The sequence below is a fragment of the Lichenostomus cassidix genome, chromosome 4A (assembly GCF_008360975.1).
Source record: "Lichenostomus cassidix isolate B80296 chromosome 4A, HeHo_3.0, whole genome shotgun sequence".
Lineage (NCBI taxonomy): Eukaryota > Metazoa > Chordata > Aves > Passeriformes > Meliphagidae > Lichenostomus > Lichenostomus cassidix.
This window is the reverse complement of record NC_139485.1, coordinates 2,201,391-2,220,321: the sequence shown is the minus strand read 5'-3', so window position 1 is coordinate 2,220,321 and position 18,931 is coordinate 2,201,391. Positions and strand designations below refer to the sequence as shown.

The 18,931-nt window shown below is 53.2% G+C and overlaps 1 protein-coding gene across 1 annotated transcript in view; it reads right to left on the bottom strand.

Annotated features, from left to right (window-relative positions):
- The window catches only part of SLC16A2 (solute carrier family 16 member 2), a 35,667-nt gene that overhangs the window by 6,494 nt on the left and 10,242 nt on the right, over positions 1-18,931 (bottom strand). Inside the window, exon 2 of the mRNA XM_085060044.1 lies at positions 2,429-2,573. Within this exon, the coding sequence (XP_084916170.1) occupies positions 2,429-2,573 (145 nt within the window). The remainder of the gene's footprint in view (positions 1-2,428; positions 2,574-18,931) is intronic.

Genomic DNA, 18,931 nt, shown 5'->3' with positions numbered 1-18,931 from the left:
CTCCTCGGATTATGAGGTTGCCAATGGATAATTGTGTCTCTTGGGACAAGGAGATCTCCCTCCATCGGCTTTCTCTTGCTTCCAGCTCTCAGTGGGAGCAGCTCTGGTTGCTGTCCTTGCTGGCAGAAGTTTGGGGGATTCCTCTGGGCAGGAGAAACTGGGCAGAGATTGTGGAGGGGAAGGAGAAGCAGAGGAAAAGGGACTCAACCCTCCCTACAGAACATTTAGTGCAGAGGAGGAGAGCTGGGAGGGTGTTGTGAGCTTGTGAAGAGAGCCCTGCTGAGCTGGCCATCACCTCCCATTCCTCAGGCTAAACCAACCCACTGGAGGGAAGCTGAAGCCTTCCCTGGGATTTCTCTTTTCTTGAGAGCACACAAGGTCTGTGTTGGCTTGAGCTGGTTAGGAGTGCAGAGACACCACAGATCAAGGCAGCAGAGAGGAAAACCTTCACCTTGACCCTATCCAGCCTTCCCCAAGGCTTCACTTTTTTGTTTCTCTAATGGTTTTCATACAAAATTCCCAATATTTGGAGAGCAGAAGACACTGAGCTGGCCGCTGGGGTCTTGCCATACTGGCTTGGTGGCTCAGAGGGTTTTTGGAGCAGCTCAGTGTGGTGTTGGGAAATGCTGCTCCTCTGTTTGGACCAAACAAACCCATTTTAGAGAAACCAGGAGATAAAGGGGGGATGAGCCCTGATCCAGCTCTGGCTGAGCCCAGCAAAGCCAGGCTGTGTCCAGTGCTTGTAGCACAGGGGGATCATCTCCAGCTGCAGTGAGGGGATCTGGCAAGAGGGACCAAAAAAAAGCCTTTCCATTGTTCTGGCAGAGCAGGAGCCACAAGCCCCGAATGTGAGGAGCAGCCTTCACCATCCGGGTGGAGCACTGCCAAATCCCACAGCCTCCCTGCTCTTCCTCCAGCCCCGCTCGGCTCTGCCGCCGCAGCTTCCCTCGCTGGGGTCCAGCTGCAAAGGGGCTCCTTTCTCCCTTAAAAGGCAGCCAGAGGAATGTGGTCCAAGAGCGAGAGGCAGGAAATGGGGACTTCAGTTCTGTAGCTCTCCTGGAAATAATGTTCCTCTCTGCCTGTGCTGTTTGACTATTTTATTTTTTTTGAAGCCCAACTCAACAAGCCCCTCGCAGCAGTGTGGTCCCACGAGCCCTTATTTTTTGCACAAACATTTTACAATAGAAAGTTGGGGGGGGGAAAGTCCAAGCTCCTTTGATTAGAAGGAAAGCAGGATTACATGGGAGGCTCCTGTGATCTGCATGCCAGGGCACAGCTTCCTTCAGCACCCACTGAACCTTTTACCATTATCTTTGGAAACACAAAGGGGTGCCACCTGAGCTGGGTGTTGCAGAGGGTGGTTCTTTCCATGCTGCTGCCCGAGATGGTTTTAGCATCCCAGAAATCCCATCTGCAGTCAGCCCCAGTCCTGGGGATTTTGTCAGGACACCCAGAACTGATCCTCACTCCCAGCATAAGGGGAGGCTCCCACTATGGGGATGGGGATCCAGGGAAACAGGGTTGGGAAGCACAAGGGTCTCACTGACCAGGAGGAGAACAGCCCAGGCAAGTCGCCCTCTGGAAAACTGGTGTGTATTTGCTTTAAAAACCCAGTCCTTGAAGCATTTTAATTAAAACAATATTGATTTTAAGTGAAATCCAAACCAAAGCAATGTTTTTATTCAGAAAAAGTGGGGCAAATGCTGCTTTGGAGGTGTCTCCATGGAGCCTCTGAGGCTGTGTTTAATAAGTGTCACATAAATTACCCCAGAGGTGACCTCTTTTTGCTCCCTCAAGGGTGCCAACTGAGATTTCTGGGTTGGAAAGACACACAAGGTACACCTTCCATCCAAATGCACACTGGCCAGTGCCTGCCAACAGAAATTCATGGCATGGGATCAGGCATGGGAAACAAGGAGCAGCAGTGGCCCTGAGCTGCTGCAGACACAGAGCCAGGGCAGGAACACCACAAACTGCTCCAAACCCTGTCTGCCTTCCCCTCCCTGTCTGCCCTGCACAGAAACTCTCTCTTAGGTGTAATCCACCAAATATTATTTTAAGCATTAATTTACTTTCAGCACCAAACGTGAGAATAGTTGCAAAGGAGAATGGTTTGCTCTGTGAGTGTCCCTTTGCTCACCAACCTTTCCTGCCATTTTAAAGATCAAATGAGGGACCTGAGTGCTGAAATCCCACAAAACACGGCCCCTTGCTGGGGGGAAATTTGCTCCCTCTTTATCTGGAGGACAAAAGGGTCAGTTTGGAGAGGAGCAGACTAGGCTGTAGGGATGCCAGGACACCTCTCCTGTGGATGGGAACCACCTGCTTTGCCCTCCAAGGCAGCAGCAATGTGTTGGCAGGGGGTTTGCAGGGAACAGGGAGGAAGAGGAGCTCTCCAAGGAGCTGGGTGTCCCCTGCACAGCCTTACTTGGTGAAGGAGCTGGAGAGGAGCCCGATGAAGGCGATGGCAGCTCCTGAGGCTGCCGTGGTTCTGCAGCCAAGCCGGTCGGTGAAGATGCTGACGATGGGAGAGCAGAAAAAAATCATTCCCATGGCCAGGGAGCCGACCCATGCTGGGGAGAGAGAGAAGAAAGGTGATGGTCAGGGTGGGACAGCAAGCAGGGGCTGCGAGGGGACAACCAGGGAGTGACCCCTGTTCTGAAGGTGTCTTGGCAGAGAGGCAGCCCCACCATGCTGTTAATTAACAATGTTAACTGCTGGTAATTAACAGTGCAGCTCACAAATGACACAGGGCACCACAGATGAGGCAGAGTGATGGAGTATGGACAAGTTGTCCTTGCATTCCTCTCTGCTGGGTTCATGTGTCCCAGGGAAGGACTGAGTTCTAAGGCTTTTTCCAAACAACCTCTGCTGTGCATGCCATGCTGCCCCACCAATGCCACTTCCACCAGGAAGCTCCAAGACAAAAGCCTCCTGAGCTCCTCCAAGCCCTTTGCTCCCCAGCTTGGGCTAGGAAGAGTTTTCTGTCTGGAGTTACAGCCCTGCATTCCCAGGGACCACCCTCACCCAGAGACAGGACTCCTCAGCTTCCCCTCTCCCCAGGTTCAGTGAGGATTCCCCGTTGCAGCTGAGCTGATGGAAGCACATGGTCATCCCAGATGAATTTCCACCCCTGGCTCTGCCAGGCAATGCCCAAGTGGGACCATCATCCCCTGCCTCCTTCCAGCCCACTCTGGACAAAACCACTGTCTGTCTGTCTTGTTTTCCAGAAACTTAAATTATTCACAGATTTGTTCAGCCCATCATAGAATCATTAAGGTTAGAAAAGCCTTTCAAGATCCTCAAGTCCAACCATTCCCCCAGCTCTGCCAAGCCCAGCACTAACCCATGTTCCCAAGTGCCACATCCACATGGCTTTTAATTCCCTCCAGGGACAACGATTCCATCACTGCCCTGAGCAGCTTGTGCCAGTGCTTGACCACCCTTTTAGTGAAGAAGTTTTTCCTAATATCCAACCTAAACCTCTCCTGGCACAACTTGAAGCCATTTCCTCTTGTCCACTGTCTTATTCCTGCCCTCCACCTTTTCCTTTTAATGCCTCATGTGACTATTTTGGGGAGGAAAGGCAGGATTTCAAGAAAAGCAATGTGGTAAGGAAAAGAATTTCAATTCTACCAGCTCTGAGGAGAAGCAAGAGGTCCCCTGAGTGGTGTGTGGGACAGGGCAGGATGGACAGAAGGACAAGGGGCCCCCAGCCCTACCTGGCCCCCAAGTGGGGTGATGTCCTGGAACATCTCCCAGTTCCAGGTGCTGGCCAGGACATGTGGTCCTTTTACCTTTTTGTACCTCTTTCAGGGGTTTTTTTTGTGGTTTTTTTTGCACCCAAGCCAAGGGCTCTGCAAACGTTTTCAGCACAGCCCTGCACAAAAAAAACCCCTCATGGTCCTTCCAGAGCCGTGAGATCTTCAAAAAATAGCCAGGTCCCTATTAAAAGCAAATCCCTGCTATAGAAAAGCCTCTCCAACCTCTGCCTTTCACAAAAGGACCACACAAAGAAGCCCTCCCCAGGCTGGGAAGAGCTGACCCTTCCAAATTAATTATAAGTTCACAAGGACCCAATTTACTTCGAAATCTTCCTTAATAAATGCAGAGTGGAGCAATAAAATGAAAAGCAAGGGCTGCACAGGAACCTCGTGGGACTGGCTGGGCTCTCATCACAACTCCAGGCAAAAAGAAGGGAGAGGGAAAGGGAGAGGGAGAGGACCCCCCTCTCCAGCTGATTTTCTTGGTTATAAACACAAGGCACAGTGTAACGAAAGTCCTTCTAATAGGATTAGGTGGCACAGGTCCAGAGAGCCGTCCAAAACAACTCTGAGAGGGGGTGAGGGGTGGGAGCCACGCCAGGATGGGAAAGGCTCGTTAAATTGGATAATATACTTCCAGAAATGTTCCTTCTACTCCAGCCAAGGCAGTAAAACGTTAGATGGCCCCGTCATGTTTGAAGTTTGTTATTTTTGGAAATTACTTTAAGAAACGCGGAAATAAAAGCATAAAGCGAAGTATTAAATTTAAAGGGCCAGATTCTGATCTTAATAACCCGGGGATTTACATGCAAATAGGCAGGATCAATCTCTGGCCCCAAAAACGCACACTCACCTGCAGAGATCAAAGCAAACCCAGGGCAGGAGGCTCAGCAACAGGCGCTTAAAAGCTCCTCCAGCTCTGGGTTTGCAGAAAGGAGATATCGCTCAATTAAAATTGGTAAACACACCAAAAAAAAAAAAAAGTCCTGTGGCAAATTGCTCTACCTTAGAGAAAGGGCTTACCACAAGCAATGAATAAAAATAGGCTTGGGGAAGAACATCCAGTTAAAATTAGTAAGAACAATAGCCTCACTTCCAGAGCAGGGTTTTGTCTTCCCAGCGCTTCCCAGCGAAGCCCCGGGAAGCCGGGAGGGCTGGGCGAGCTCCAGCGCTGGAAGGAAACCTCGGCAAAATCTGGGGGCAGGAGCAAACCGCCTCGGTGCCGGCTCTGAGCCCGGCTGGCTCACACCAGAACACCCCCGCAGAGTGGGGGGCACAGTTTTCCCCCCTGTTTTATCCCCAGTGATCTGCATTCACCTGGGCTGGGGAATGGATGGAGGGAAGTCATGGGAGGAAAGCGCGGGTTAGGAGAGAAATGGAGTTCAGGTGAAGCTCCAAACCCACCCCTTTGGGCAAAGTGCTTGGATCTGCTTCAGGGAAAGAAGGGTTTATTTCTGGCAATCTGTGGTAGTGAAGGTTCTCCTGCACTTAGCTGGATGTGAAGGGCAGAGGCAGCCTTTCCTCTCAGCACCTTCCCTCCTACAGCTTCTCCAATGCTGGAGGAGTTACCGCTTGGTTTGAAGCTCACAGGAGAAAAAAGGGGGATTTTTTGCTTCTGATTTCCATGGGGTTTGGATGAGATGGTTAATTCCCAGCCTGGCCACACCTCCTACCCTCTGTGGTTGATAAGCTGGGCGAGATATGGAAACACACAGACAAGCTCCCACAAGAGGCACGGAGCCTTATCAAGCAGGTCCTGAAAAAAGTGATGGAGACAATCCAGCTGAGGATGGGGCTGGAAGGAGCTCAAAAGCTGCCAGAACTTTGACAGGAATCGGGTTAAGACTTGATTGTGTTTTAGGGTGCTGTGAGTCCAACCAGCTCCTGGGAATACCAGCTGAAGGGGTTGGGTTTGGAGCTGGGTGCCATGGGGGCATCTGGCTGATGATAGCCAGGTAACCTTTTTCTCCAAGGGATGCCTTGACAGAAACACAAATGGCTTCAGAAACCACATTTTTAGTTTTAAAATAAAAAAAAAATAGAAAAAAAAGGCATTAAAGCACTCTGCTTTTGGTGAGGGAAATGCAAATGATTTCTGACTTGGGGGTTGGTGGTACTAGAGGTGACTCAAGGTGTGGGTCAACCCCACACCAGAGCTGTCCATGCCACGCTGCTCCCACCACAGCCCCTCCTGAAGGCATTGAAGCAGCAGCTGGGGAGCCTGAAAGCTCCCCAGGGCACACACCCTGCTCCAGGGGCTGAGGGACAGCACCGCCTGCCAGCTGCCACCCCAGCCCAAGCCACCTATAAAGCTGATGGGACATTCCTGCTACTCCTGGGGGTAGTCTGGGGTGTGGGAAGAGCCCAGCGTGGGGCTGGTGCTGCTTTGCTGGAGCAGAGTGGTAGACCAAGGAGAACATTCCACCAGCAGGTCTCACACAAAGGGGAAAGCTCCAGCTAAAGCTCCACAAATTGCTCCTTCACACCGTGACCTAACAAAGGCAGCCAGGCTTGTGGTCTGTGGCTGATCCAAAGCAATGTGGCCTTCAGCATGGGCAGGGAATACAGAGGCTGAAGATTTCCAAGGGGAGCAGTGATTCAGTGGTGTAGGAGATCATGGAATCATAGAATCAGAATGGTTGGGGTTGGAAGGGACCTTAAGGATCACCCAGTTCCACTCCCTGCCATGGGTAGGAACACCTTCCTCCATCCCAGATTGCTCCAAGCCCCTTCCAGGCTGGCCTTGGACACTAGCAGCTGTTGCAACAGCATGGCCAGCATGATCCATCCTTCCCAACACCACTCACCCTGGGTTCAGGGCAGAGTGAAACTGGGGAGGTGACCCATTTCCCCACCAGCCCTACAGCACCAAGCTGTGCTTGGTGGAGGAGGGACCAGGAGTGCTTTCTCCTCCTCCTGCCAGGAGGTGACAAGGCTCCTGGCGACCCTGTGGCAGAGGAGGATGGGCACGGGGGGATCAGGGGGTCAGTCCCCCCTCTAGTGGGGCAGGTGATGGTGAGGGGTCCCTGAGGGCTGTGAGCACCATGTCTGTGTGCTCGTGGTGGGCAGAGCCTCCAGGGTCAGTGCAGGTGGATCCCACCTGGGTACCAGATCAGCTTTCTTTCCAGCAGGACCATCCTACAGGATGACAAGCTCCCCTGTTGCTGGCATTTTCCCACACAGAAAAGGTTTCTGGGAGCAGAGCAAGGTGGGAGCAGGAAGGTGAGAAAGGAAGAAAATCTCACCACTCTGAGACACAGATCCAAACCCCGCCGGTATTTAGCTCATTGTTCCAAAAAACATCATTAAAAAATCAGACTGCAGCACTTGAAGCCAAACCTATTTGTTCCTTTAAAACTGAATCTCCAGGGAGAGGGGAGGAAGGGACGTCGCTCTCAGCTGTGCTTCCCCGCTGACCCAAATACCCTGGGCTGGAGGGATCAAGGGCCAGGAGGTGACCTCAGATCCGCCGCTGGAGGAAGTGTCTTCCCTCGCTTCCCGCGGCTTCTCCCACTCGCGCCGCGCAGCTGCGACAGGGCGGCCGGGGATGGGATGGGGACAAGGTGCTCAGGGTCGCCTTCCCCAGGCACCTGGCATTGCTCAGAGGGGACATGAAGCAGCCGAAGGCGATGCACATCCTGCGTGTCTCCTACAAGGAATAAATCAGTTTTTGACTCTTTCCAGGGACGGAGAAGCTCTGCTGCTGTGACAAACCTCGTCACGCATCCTCACAGCCCGCCCCAGCCCTACCTGGCTGCATTTTTGGGTGGCCTGGGAGCCCAGGCAACCTTGCCAGGCAAGGGCTGTGGGGGGGGCAGGCGGCAGTGCCCCCCTCGGCGGGGCTCCTGCCACACATCTGGAGTGAGAACCAAGCAGCTGTTTCATCTCGTGCCCTTGAAGAGCCATTTGCGTCATCCTCCTGTGTTCTCACAGGGAAGCCTGAGCTGCTCCCTGCGGCTCAGCCCCATGTGCTCAGCACCCCCCGCGGGCTCAGCCGGCCCGGGGATGGATGGTCAAGGCTTAAATAAAGGCAGATGCAAAAGTCCCAGCTGAGGAAGCCACCACGATGCACGGGCGGGATGGGGAAACTGAGCTGGAGAGCAGCAAAACGGAGCTGGGGAGTTGGAAACCAAAGATGGGGAACCCCAAATCCACCCTGGGGAGCATCAAACTGAAGCTGGGAAGCACCAATTTGAACCTGGGGAGCACCAAACTGGAGCTGGGAAGCACCAAATTGACCCTGGGGAGCACCAATTTGATCCTAGGGAGCACCAGTTTGAACCTGGGGAGCACCAAATTGAAGCTGAGGAGCACCAAAATGGAGTTGTGGAGCTCCAAACTGATGCTGAGAAGCACCAAACCAAAGCTGTGGAGCCCCAAACTGAAGATGGGGAGCACCAAATCGAAGCTGGGGAACCCCAAACCAAACCTGAGGAACATCAAACTGAACCTGGACACCATGAAATTGAGAGCCACAAAGCAAAGATGGGGAGCACCCAACCAACACCAACCAAACTGTTGGCTGGACAACACCAAACTGAACCTGGGGAGCACCAAACTGAACCTGGGGAACCCATAACTGTGGCTGAGGAGCTGCAAACTGAAGCTGAGGGGCACCAAACCAACACCAGGACACACCAAACTGATGCTGAGGAGCCTCAAAACGATGCTGAGAAGCCCCAAACTGAAGCTGTGGAGCCCAAAGCCAAAGCTTAGGAGCCCCAAACCAAGGCTGAGGAACCCCAAACTGATACTGAGGAGCCCCAGACCAAGGCTGGGGAGCACCATATCAAGGCTGGCGAGCCCCAAACTGATATTGAGAAGCCCCAGACTGATACTGAGGAGCCCCAAACCAAGGCTGGGGAGCACCAAACTGAAGCTGGCAGGCTCCTCTGGTCAGAAGGAGGTGGTGGTGGGGCATTGTGGTGGCAGCCAGAGTGCATCACGTGCAGCTCAAAGCCAGCTAAACTCATTAATTGTATAGCAAGCCCTGCTTGGTACCATACCCTAAAGCTTCAGAACAAAGTCCTCCTTTATCAGGTTTGGCTGACTTCTCCTCCCTCCCCCTCCACTCTTTTGCAAACAATTCCACAACTGCCTGAAAATTGGAATAAATGGAATTATTCAGGGGAATTATTCAAGGCCAGGTCTGGCTAAAGACCCTTTCAGTGCCCTGTTCATGGTGGTATTAGGACTGGGTGAGGAAATATGTGGATGTTGTGGAAGTGGAAGCTCCTGTCGTTGTGCAGTGATCCCATGGCCATGGATAAGGCAACAATCCCAGGGATCTGACCCAGCAAGTGTCAATCCAGTCTTTGCCATAGGGGAGTTTTAAAATACTGATTTGGAACTGGTTCAGGGGCACAGAGCAGTGCAGCAGAGCAGGCTGGGAATATACTTTGCTTTTAAAACCCCACCACATCTCTCCTGATTGTGTCTCTCTGCCTCCCCTCTCTCAAGGATGCAGAGGACTTTTAAGAGACGATGCCCAGGCCACCTCCTGTGACCACTAAGTGACAGATCTCAGCTTATGTGAGAGAAAAGTCCCAAAATGGGCTGCCCTGTGGCCACACTAAGTAGAGATGGAGACACATCTGTGGTTTTGCTTGGCAAGCAGCAGGCACAGAGTGTTTGCCTGGGGTTCCTGCGCTCAACATCCCCGAGAAATTCAGCCCCAGCCACATTTTGCATCCATTTCGTTCCAAACCCATAAAACCCGACCCTGGCTACAGCAAAATGGCGTTAGAGCTGGTTTCTGGGCTGCATCACGTCCTCCCCATCCACAGCCTCAGCCTCGGAGGCTCCAGAGCCGGTCCAGAAATGCAAATTCTTGTGAAATCCATCCAAAAGCAACAAGGCAGCATGTGCTCTGCAGCTGAAACCCACCATGTGCCCAGGCGGGAGTTTTCTTCCCAGCACTCCACTCCACAGGCCAGGAAGGTTTTTCTTCTCCGCGTCGCCTCTGGCTTGCAATTTTTGAGGGATGATTCACCTACCACACACCAAAGTTACCCAACAAACAGGAGCCGCAGTCGCAGCAGCTCCTCAACATGGGCTGCGTCCCATCCAGACAGCTTTCCATGACCTACACACCCAAGGAGGCCGAGGATCTGGTTACTCCCAGCTCTCCTGGTGCTGTGTGAGTCTGAGGGATGCTGGGCTGGACAATGTTTGCCATGTCCCATCTCCCTGGGTGAGAGCCTGGGGCTGTCTTGGCGTTCAGCTGCTGTTGGGCAAAACCAGCGCCCTCCCGCAGCTTCTGCCCAAATGAACTGGCAGAGACTCCTTAGCACTGGGGGGGAAAAAACAAATTGTGGGGATGAGCATCTCCCCCCTCAACTGCTGTCAAACTCCTCGCCAGCCCTTGGCTGCATTTTCATCCAGCAATTTTACGAAAAACAGAAAAGTTCCATTTTAATTGGTGAAAATTCCCTCCTCCCACCCGCGGAGCACCAATCTGTAATTAGCCTTTCATGTAAAACGATGTTTATTCCTGACGGAGTTTATCTTGGCACAAACATACTCTCTGAAATGTGCACACATTTGAAGACTCAAACCCTGCATTTAATTCTCTATCTGCTTGTTAATCCTCATTGTTCCCAAGCCCCTTTTCAAAACACACCCACAGGGAGAAGAAAGTATTTTTTTATGTATATGTATAAAAATCTCCTTCCAGCATCAGGAGACCAGTGGTAAGGGTGGCACCAGCCCAGGGTCCGGCTGCACCCCGGATCCCGGTGCTCTCCCAAACACACGGTGCCGAGACCAGAACTCCTGATTTTTCCCATCTTTCCCTTTAACACATGTTTTTCTCCTCATCTGTGATGCCCCACAATGTCCCCCTGCAATGCAACCCAAGGATGGGAGATCCGAAGAGGGAGGGTGGGCAAAGCACCGCGGGGAACCCACCAATAGCTCCGTTTTGGAGAACTTGCCCTCAATAGTGGGAGTTTTAGGATTCAATAGTGGGAGTTTTAGGGAGATTTTGGAGAACCCAAGTTTTAGGATTCCTGGGCTTAGTGTGGAGTGATTTGGGATTTACACTCTCCCAGAAATAGCAGCTACATCTCCAAACACAGTAGCTTGAGGCTGGACCAGCAGCCCCCAGGACCTCCCAGCTGGGACAGGGTGACCAAAGCAGACCAGATCCTTCCGCCTCTGTCCAGCTCCAGGGCAGATGACACTGAGACCAGAGGGGCCCTGAGTGACTGCTGGTGGCTGCTCCAGGTTGTCCTACTTCCAACAGGGCGATAAACACAGTATGCACTTCATAAAACAAAAGGGAGGTAAAAGTTCAGGATCAGGGGCAACATCAGGGTTGTGATTAGCATTTTGGTTGGGGTCTGGATCAGGGTTAAGGTCTGGATCAGGCTTAGAGTTTGGCTTAGGCTCAAGGTGAGGGAACCTGGCTCTCCCCAGCCCAACACATGCTGGTGGGTTGGAGGTTCCTCCAGGCCCCTCACCCTGTGTTTTTGGGAAACAGTTCCCACTGCTGAAGCCAGGCAGGTCCCATGGCTGATGGCAATGATTAACTCTGGTGGGACACTGTGGGTCAGCTGTGGCCCCAGACGTCCAAAGCTCTCAGCCTTTGGAAAAGCCATGACCTGGCCAAACTTCACTGGGCTTTGACTATGATTAACCTCCTCCAGTCACTGGTACAAGGTCACAAAGCCTGGGAACAGCTCAGCACTCACCCCTTGTCCCCAACGGTGTGGTGTGATCCCCTTCTGCTTCCCCAGCCCCAGAACGGGTCATGTCCTCTGAAACCACCATGGCCTCCTTATGGCACTGGCAGAACTGGTAACCAGTTCCTGTAGCCACAGACAACTGGGAGAGCAGTGCAGCTGGGGGAATGGGATGGTAGAGCCTCGGGAATTTGCCCCAGGGCTTCATCACCTTTTTACAAACAGGGCAGAAGGGATGGAAGGGGACAGGGAACGATGGAAGGGGGAAGGGAGGGATGGAAGGGAGAAGGCACCTGCCAGGATATGAGCACCAGCACCAGGAGTGGGCCAGCAGTGCTGGGATATGTGATCAGCCACGGTCAGCCACCGTTCCCCAAGCTGTGATCCAGGTGAAGGCTGGATCCCCACTTGTGGGGGTCACTTGGAAGTCCTAAAAGGCAGGTAGGTGACTCTGGGAGCACCTCAGCCCTACCAGCTGCCCCACATGCTTGGCTGCCATGGCTTTTCCTGGCCAGAGCAGCCTGACCAGCCCTGTGATCTATTGGGATATGGAGCAGTGGCTCCTGGCTGGAGCAGCTCATCCAGCCCTGGGATCCACCAGCACACAGAGCCATGGCTCCAGGCCAAGGCACCTCAGAGCAGATGGTGAAGCAGCTCCAGCTCACAGGCTGGGATAAGGGTAAAGCCACCAGAGCTCCTCATGCCAGGGTCAGGGGTTCATCTCCCAGCTGGGCACAGAATCCATGTGCATCCCTACGGGATCCAGAGCCCAGGAGGGATCCACCACTGCATCTCCACCTACATAGTGGTATCGTACCCAACACACAGCATCCCAACAATCCTCAGGGTTGCTCCAGGGTGACAGAACCTGGGGCATCCCAACCTCAGGGGGAAGATGGGATGGCTCCTGGCCCCCAATGGGAGGCAGGTTGGGCTCCCCTCCCGAAACAAAGCTGGTGGTCCAAGGCTGCTCCATCCTTGTGAAATCACTGGGCACTCAGTGCCTCCCCTGTCCCCCTCCTGCCAACCCCTCCTGGGCTGTGTTTGGGAACCCTCCTCCCTCTGCCGTGAGGCAGGGGTGAGAAAGGATGCTTTTTTCCAAGCTGAAAGAGACAGAAAAGTTTCCCTCTTTGCCAAATTTCTCCCAAGCCATCTTCTGTTTCCCATTAGCAGCGAGGAGAAGAAGAAACCCCGCGGCCCAGCTCCACGCTCCTCCCACTGCAACTCCCATGGGCACTTGTAACATCCCAGTAAAAAAAGGAGAATTAAACCCATGCAACCTGGCTGGCCGTGACCCAGGGACCCGCGGAGCGAGGATCGGCGGCGGGTGGAAAACAACCCCCCTGCTCTGCTCTTACATCTCCCCCACGGAAACTTTTCAACTCCAGTCGCTGGCAGGAGCCAGGCTGATCCCAGCTGAATTCCTTCCACTTACGAGCGAATAAATAGCAGTTAAATGAAAGGAAAGAGAAAAACACCCTTTTTTTCAAAGGGGAAAACAAAGAAGTCAGGGAAAATAAATGAAGGCGAAATGTTGGGCTGGTCACAGGCTCACGAAGATCTTTTTCCTTCCCAATTGGGTACTTGACAGCCTTCCCTTTCAGCTAATTAAGGGATACTCAGAAAGAAAAATACTTCCAGCCCTTTGCCAGCCCTGAGCATTAAGGGGAGAGTCCCAGCAGGCTGGACACCAAACAGGAGTCCTGGCCACAGCTCCTCACCCACCCAGGCACTGGTTTGCAGACAAATAATTGCCATTGCAGGACATCTACGGCCTTCTCTCAGTCCTGGCAAATTTCTGCACAGCCTTTCCTCCAAACCCTCTGAGGGTGGGCATCTCCAGTCTTGGAATCATAGAATTACTGAGCTGTTTAGGTTGGAAAAGTCTTCTAAGACCATTGAGTCCTATTGTTAACCCAGCACTGCCAAGCCCACCACTAAACCATGTCCCCAAGTGTGACATGAACACATTTCTTCAATCCCTCCAGGGTGTTTTATACATATTTTTTTTACACCTTCCCCTAGACAAGGGCTGGTCTTTCTGAACTCCAAATATTTCTCCCAACCAACACCTTCCTTGCTGCAAAATTTCCAAGCATCGCTTTGCAACCTGTCCCTCACTGGACAGAGAACACAATTAACTACCTTGGTTTTTCCAACTTTTTAGGGAGCTGAAGAGAGATGCACCTTCTGTCCTCCCTCAGGAACAGCCCCAGTCCAGGTTTCAGCACTGCACATTCTCCCTCCTCTCCTCCACATCTCCCAGTCAGCCCAGTCCTTTCCCGTTGTGTGGTGGACAGGGATGGGGATGGAGATGGGGATGGAGATGGCCTGAAGTTGTGTCAGGGCAGGGTGAAGTTGGATTTTAGGGAAAGGTTTTTCCTCCAAAGGGTGCTGGCACTGCCCAGGCTCCCCAGGGAATGGGCACAGCCTGAGGCTGCCAGAGCTCCAGGAATGCTTGCACAGGGTGGGATTGTTAGGGTGTCTCCTGTGCCAGGAGTTGGACTGGATGATCCCTGGGGGTCCCTTGCAGTTTGGGATATTCTGTGATCCTGTAATCCTATCAGATGGGCTGAGGATGAGGGTGGGGATGGAGACTGGGAAAGTGTGGGAAGAGCTAAACCTCCCAAACACCCATCAGCCAAGGCTGGGGCACCCCGAGGATAAGTGGGGTTGGAAGAAAGCATTCCTGTGTTTTTCCCACTACCAACCACACCTCTGCTGGCACTGCTGGCTTTGCCCTGCAGTATTGTCCCCAGAGCCACCCCCTGCCACCCACCAGAGCCCTCTGAGCTCCACCTGTGGCAACCTCAGCCTGAACCCTGCTGGACAAACACCCTGAAATGGAGAGGGTTGGGATTCCTCCCCTATGGCACCCAGGCAGAGCCTCCCACCCCACTATTACCAAAATATTTCAGTTATGTTACTTATTTGCTTCCACCCAACACGGCCCAAATCTCCCTGCAGACAAAGTCTGCCCAATACCTGACTATGCAGGGGGCTGGAAATATGAGAGGGAAGATGGTGGTGGCTGCTCCAGGTGTTTTCCGAGGGCAGCCCCCTCTCCAGGCTCTGCCAGGTGGCTTTTTCAAGTTGTTTTGCCCCCAGGGTTCACTCACAAAGGATGCAACACCTCCTTCCACAGCCTCTTGCACCGCAGCTCTCCTGCCCTACCAGCATCTCCCCAGACTGCCCCAGGGCTCAGCCCCAGCCCAAACCCCCTGTGGCATGAGGGACACGAGGTGATGGCTGACCACAGAGGGGAGCCTCCTCTGCTGAGAGAATATCCTTAAAAATCAAAATAAATTCAGGGAAGCTGTTTCTAAGCAGGCTGAGCAGAGCCCTGGAGCAGGCACAGAGTCAGGGCAGCACCCTGGGCTGGCACAGGGTCTGTGTGACAAAACAGCTCCGTGCTGGAACATCTGGGCTCTGATCTCGATGGCCATTGGGAAAGAATTTCTTCCCCTAATTCTGGAGAGTTCCCCCTGGTCTGCAGCACAGACACCAATGCCTTTGAATGGGGCTCCTGGAGCCTACGGACCAGGAAAAAGATCCCCAGATGACACAAGACTTGCGTATCATCATTAAACCAGACACCCAGAGGGTGAAAGAAGGGTAAAATATCCATGTGATTCTAATCTCTTGGAGCCTCCTTACATTAAAGACCACATTTGAAAACAACTGGATATCTCAGAAAAATAGACCAGGCTGTAATTAAGCAAATCCAATCACTAAAGGAAAGTGAAAACCAGCAGCGTTTTATTTAATTTTTTAATTTTTTTTCAGCCCAGCAAGAAGCAGGTTACACCCCTTTGCCAACGGGCTGTCACTTTTGGCTGACCTGCTCTCATTTGAAAGTTTTTCAGACGCCGGGTGGCTCTGGGGAAGGAGCTGCCCTGCCCTTTGGGGCTCCGGGCAGGAGGGGAAGAGGCGCTGGGGTTCGGTGTGGGATGAGCCCTGTGCTTCCCTTCGGCACGGCAGGGATGCAGCCCCGAGCCCTGCAGCTCCTCGGGTGCAAACCCATGATCCACAGACAGCAGTGTGCCCGTGAGGATCTGTGCATACACCCACACACCCAGCTAAATGAAACCCCCAGGGCTTTAGCCCACACGACAGCCCCGGGCAGAGCTCCCTCGGAGCCACACAATGTTTAACGAGGGCGAGGGGAACTGGGGACAGCCCCGACCGCTGCAGTGCCCCGGTGGCAAAGGGCTCTGGAGGCAGGTGAAACATTAATGTGCTTTCCTGAGGAAATGCCTTTGCTTTTTGCTGCATCAAGGGCTTTGAAATCAGAATAAACAACAGGGCAGGTTAATGAAGGCTTCTGTAAGCTCCTGGGTGAGGTTTGGTGCTGCGAGTCAGGGTTAGGAGCCACACACCCCATCTCTGTGGCCAGCGAGCCTCCTCTTCCTCCCCGTGGAAATACAGCATTTTGGGTTGGGGTGGGAATCAAAACTGCCCTGTCCCTGTGAAACTATCCCTGTCCCCGCAGGTGCCTGGGTGGGATTGCTGCAGGGAACACACCCCACAGCCCCAGGCTTGTTTTCAGCTGCCTGAGCTCCAACATCACCCATCCACGCTCACGGCAAAGGGAGAAGCAGGTGCCGAGAGCTGCAGCCTGCCAGGATTTTGGGGTGTGGAGGGATCTGGGGGGCCACGGGCAGCCCTAAAATGCAAAGCCCGAAGTGTGGGGTGGCTCTAACCCTGCGCTCTCCCCAGCCCCATGGAGGTGTGCTGGGGGACAGCAGCCCAGCCCTGCTCTGTGACAGTGCCAGGGATGCTGCTTTTTGAGGCATCATCATTCCTCAGCCTCTGCAGCCATCCTGGCATGGGACAGTCCCTTCCCACGGGAGCTGGCACAGCCTTGTGGGGTGGCATTGTGCACAGGCAGAGCAGTACAGGGCTGCTGGGTGCCAGCTGTGAAGGGAAGAGCAGTGAGACCACGGCAAATCCTCACCATGGGGCTGAGCAGAGGCAGCCACAGATCCCTGCTGCCCCTGGCAGGGAGGGTTCCCAAATCCCAGCTGCTCCAGCTGAAGCTGTGGCAAAATGTCGAGCATCTTCTGCTGGCCAAGGACTGACTCTGAATTAGGGCTGCTTTGGGACTGGAACAGCAAACACAGCCGAGCTGTGCTCCCCAGAGTGACCACAGGTAACCTGGAGCTGGAATTGTCCCCTCAAAATATCCCTGCTGCAGCACTGATGCCCTGGAGAGCGGAAGGCTCGGGATGCAGGTCCCTGTGTGCATCCAGCACTCAGTTTGATGTGTCCATGAAGTCTCAGAGTGCCCAGGAGCTGGGAGAGGCACGGAGGAGGGAGAGAATGGGGCGATGGAGCAGCCGAACCTCCAGCAGTGCCGCTGTCACTGCCGGCAGCCGCAGACCTGTCGGGATCCCCCGGAGTTTGCAGAGCCAGGGAGAGGCTGGTTTTTGTCTCCCCAGCTCAGACTGATACCAGCTGCTTCTCGTTGAACCAGTCTGACCATCGGGCTGAGCCAAAACTGATTCATTCATAAGAAAATGGGAAAGAAAGGAGATCAACTCGTCACCAGCCCTGACTAATGGGGAACCCAGCCAACAACCTGCTGCTTTCACTCCAGCCCCACAGCCTGCTTGCTCGGTTCTTCAGCATCTTCCCAACTCCAGTGCTCAGGGGAAGCTCTGCCCCGGCGCAGAAAGGTGATAAAGCAGGAGTTATCTGCTGCAGAAAGTGTCGGCGTGTGGCCAGAGGCTGAAATCAGCAATGCCTGGCATTTTGCAATAGGCAATCCCTGATTCGGAAGCAGAGGAAACATTAAAGTCCTCAGAGACATTGCTCTTCATGCTGCTCTGCCTTGCATCATCTTCCCAACAGCTTTTAGGGTTGTTTTTTTATCTCCATCCTTCTTCATCCGGCCATAAAAATCTAAACAACCGTCTTTGTGCAGTAGAAAAACTCTCCCTGCTGTAAAAACTGTTTTTTGTGGGGTTTTTTTTGCGTCATTTTTGTTTATGAGACCAGTGGAGCACAAACCATTGTGGGGGAAGGCTGCAGATGGTGGGGCTGGGAACACTGGGGTTGGGAGGAGGCTGTCCCAAGGGAGGGAAACAAGCTCCAAAAACTGCAGTGGGGCTAATCTTATCTCCAGAGGGAGATTAGGACGGGCCAGCAGGAGTTAACAGCCAGGCACAGAGGTCAGCCCAGGACCTGAAGTGCCTCCTCTCCAGGCTCTTCGGTTCATGCTTTGGTTGATGAACTGAAGCAGGGCAGAGTTTAACAGCTTTAAAAAACCTGCCATGATTTCTTAGCTTTGGGCAACACATTGGATTTTATATGAATCTCCCTTAATAAAGGTCCTCTCCTAAAATGCAGATCCCAAGGGAGTTTTTGCTCTTCCAGTTAAAAGCCTGCAGCACTATTCCTTGTCCCCACATCACCTGCGTGTTTATCACCTGACCCTGCAGACATCAGGACAACCAGGCAAAACTTTAGTTCTTGGTGAGAAACCCACTCTGGCTCTTGAAAATCCCCATTTTCAGGGCAGAAAGGCACCAGCCAGGCCAGTTTTGCTGGGGAAATGCCCCAAATCCTGGTGCTGGATTTGGAACTGTTCCACAGGGACAGTGGAAAGCTGGGACCACATGAGTCAGAGACAAGCAGAGCTCTGGATATCGCAGCCAATGTCTCTCACCTCTCCCACACCACCCCAGCAGGCTGCGAAAGAGTTGCCAAATATAAAATTTTCATTTTCCCATCTGGGTGGGTTCCAGGGCAGCAATCAAGCATTTCACACGTGACGCCGAGGGTGGAAAAGCCTGGTGCAAGGGCTTTGGGATTCATTCCCAGCTGTCCCTCCCGAGGCCATGCAGACACCCAGCATTAGCCCCATGCCCTCGTGCAGCTGAGAGTGTGCACCCCACACCTGCTGAGTGGGACAGGAAAAACCTGCAAGGGATGGAAATCGCATTCCCAAGGTGCCAGGGAAAAGCTGTCCACAGAGCGGTTGACAACATCCCTGTCAGTCCTCACCCCTTCCCCTCCCAGGCTGGTTTCTCACCAACTGTGAAGAAGCTTCCCTGGAACCAGAGCACTCAGCACAACTTTTATTTAATGCTGAGTTTTCCCCTGGGCAGAGGAATGGTGGGAAGTCGGCAGGAGGAGCCTCACAAAGACCTCAAACCAGCAGTGCTGAGGATCCAATGAGCTTATATTGAAAAAAAGAAAAGGACCCAACACCACCAATATTCCCTCCTTGGCAACAGTCTCTCTCGATCCCACTCCTGTTATTACCTTTGTAATTAAGTGATAAAGCTGTAATTGCCTTATCTGACGGAGCTGGGCAGGGCAGCAAAGCAGGAGCTGACCTTGACTGCATCACCCTGGGCATTGCACAGCCACCCTGTCCAAAAGGATTCTCCTGCTTTGTGGACAGATGGACAGACAGGAGCCTCCAGCAGCTTCCTGCCCCCAAACTTGGGGCAGCAGCATCACCCCTGTGCCTGT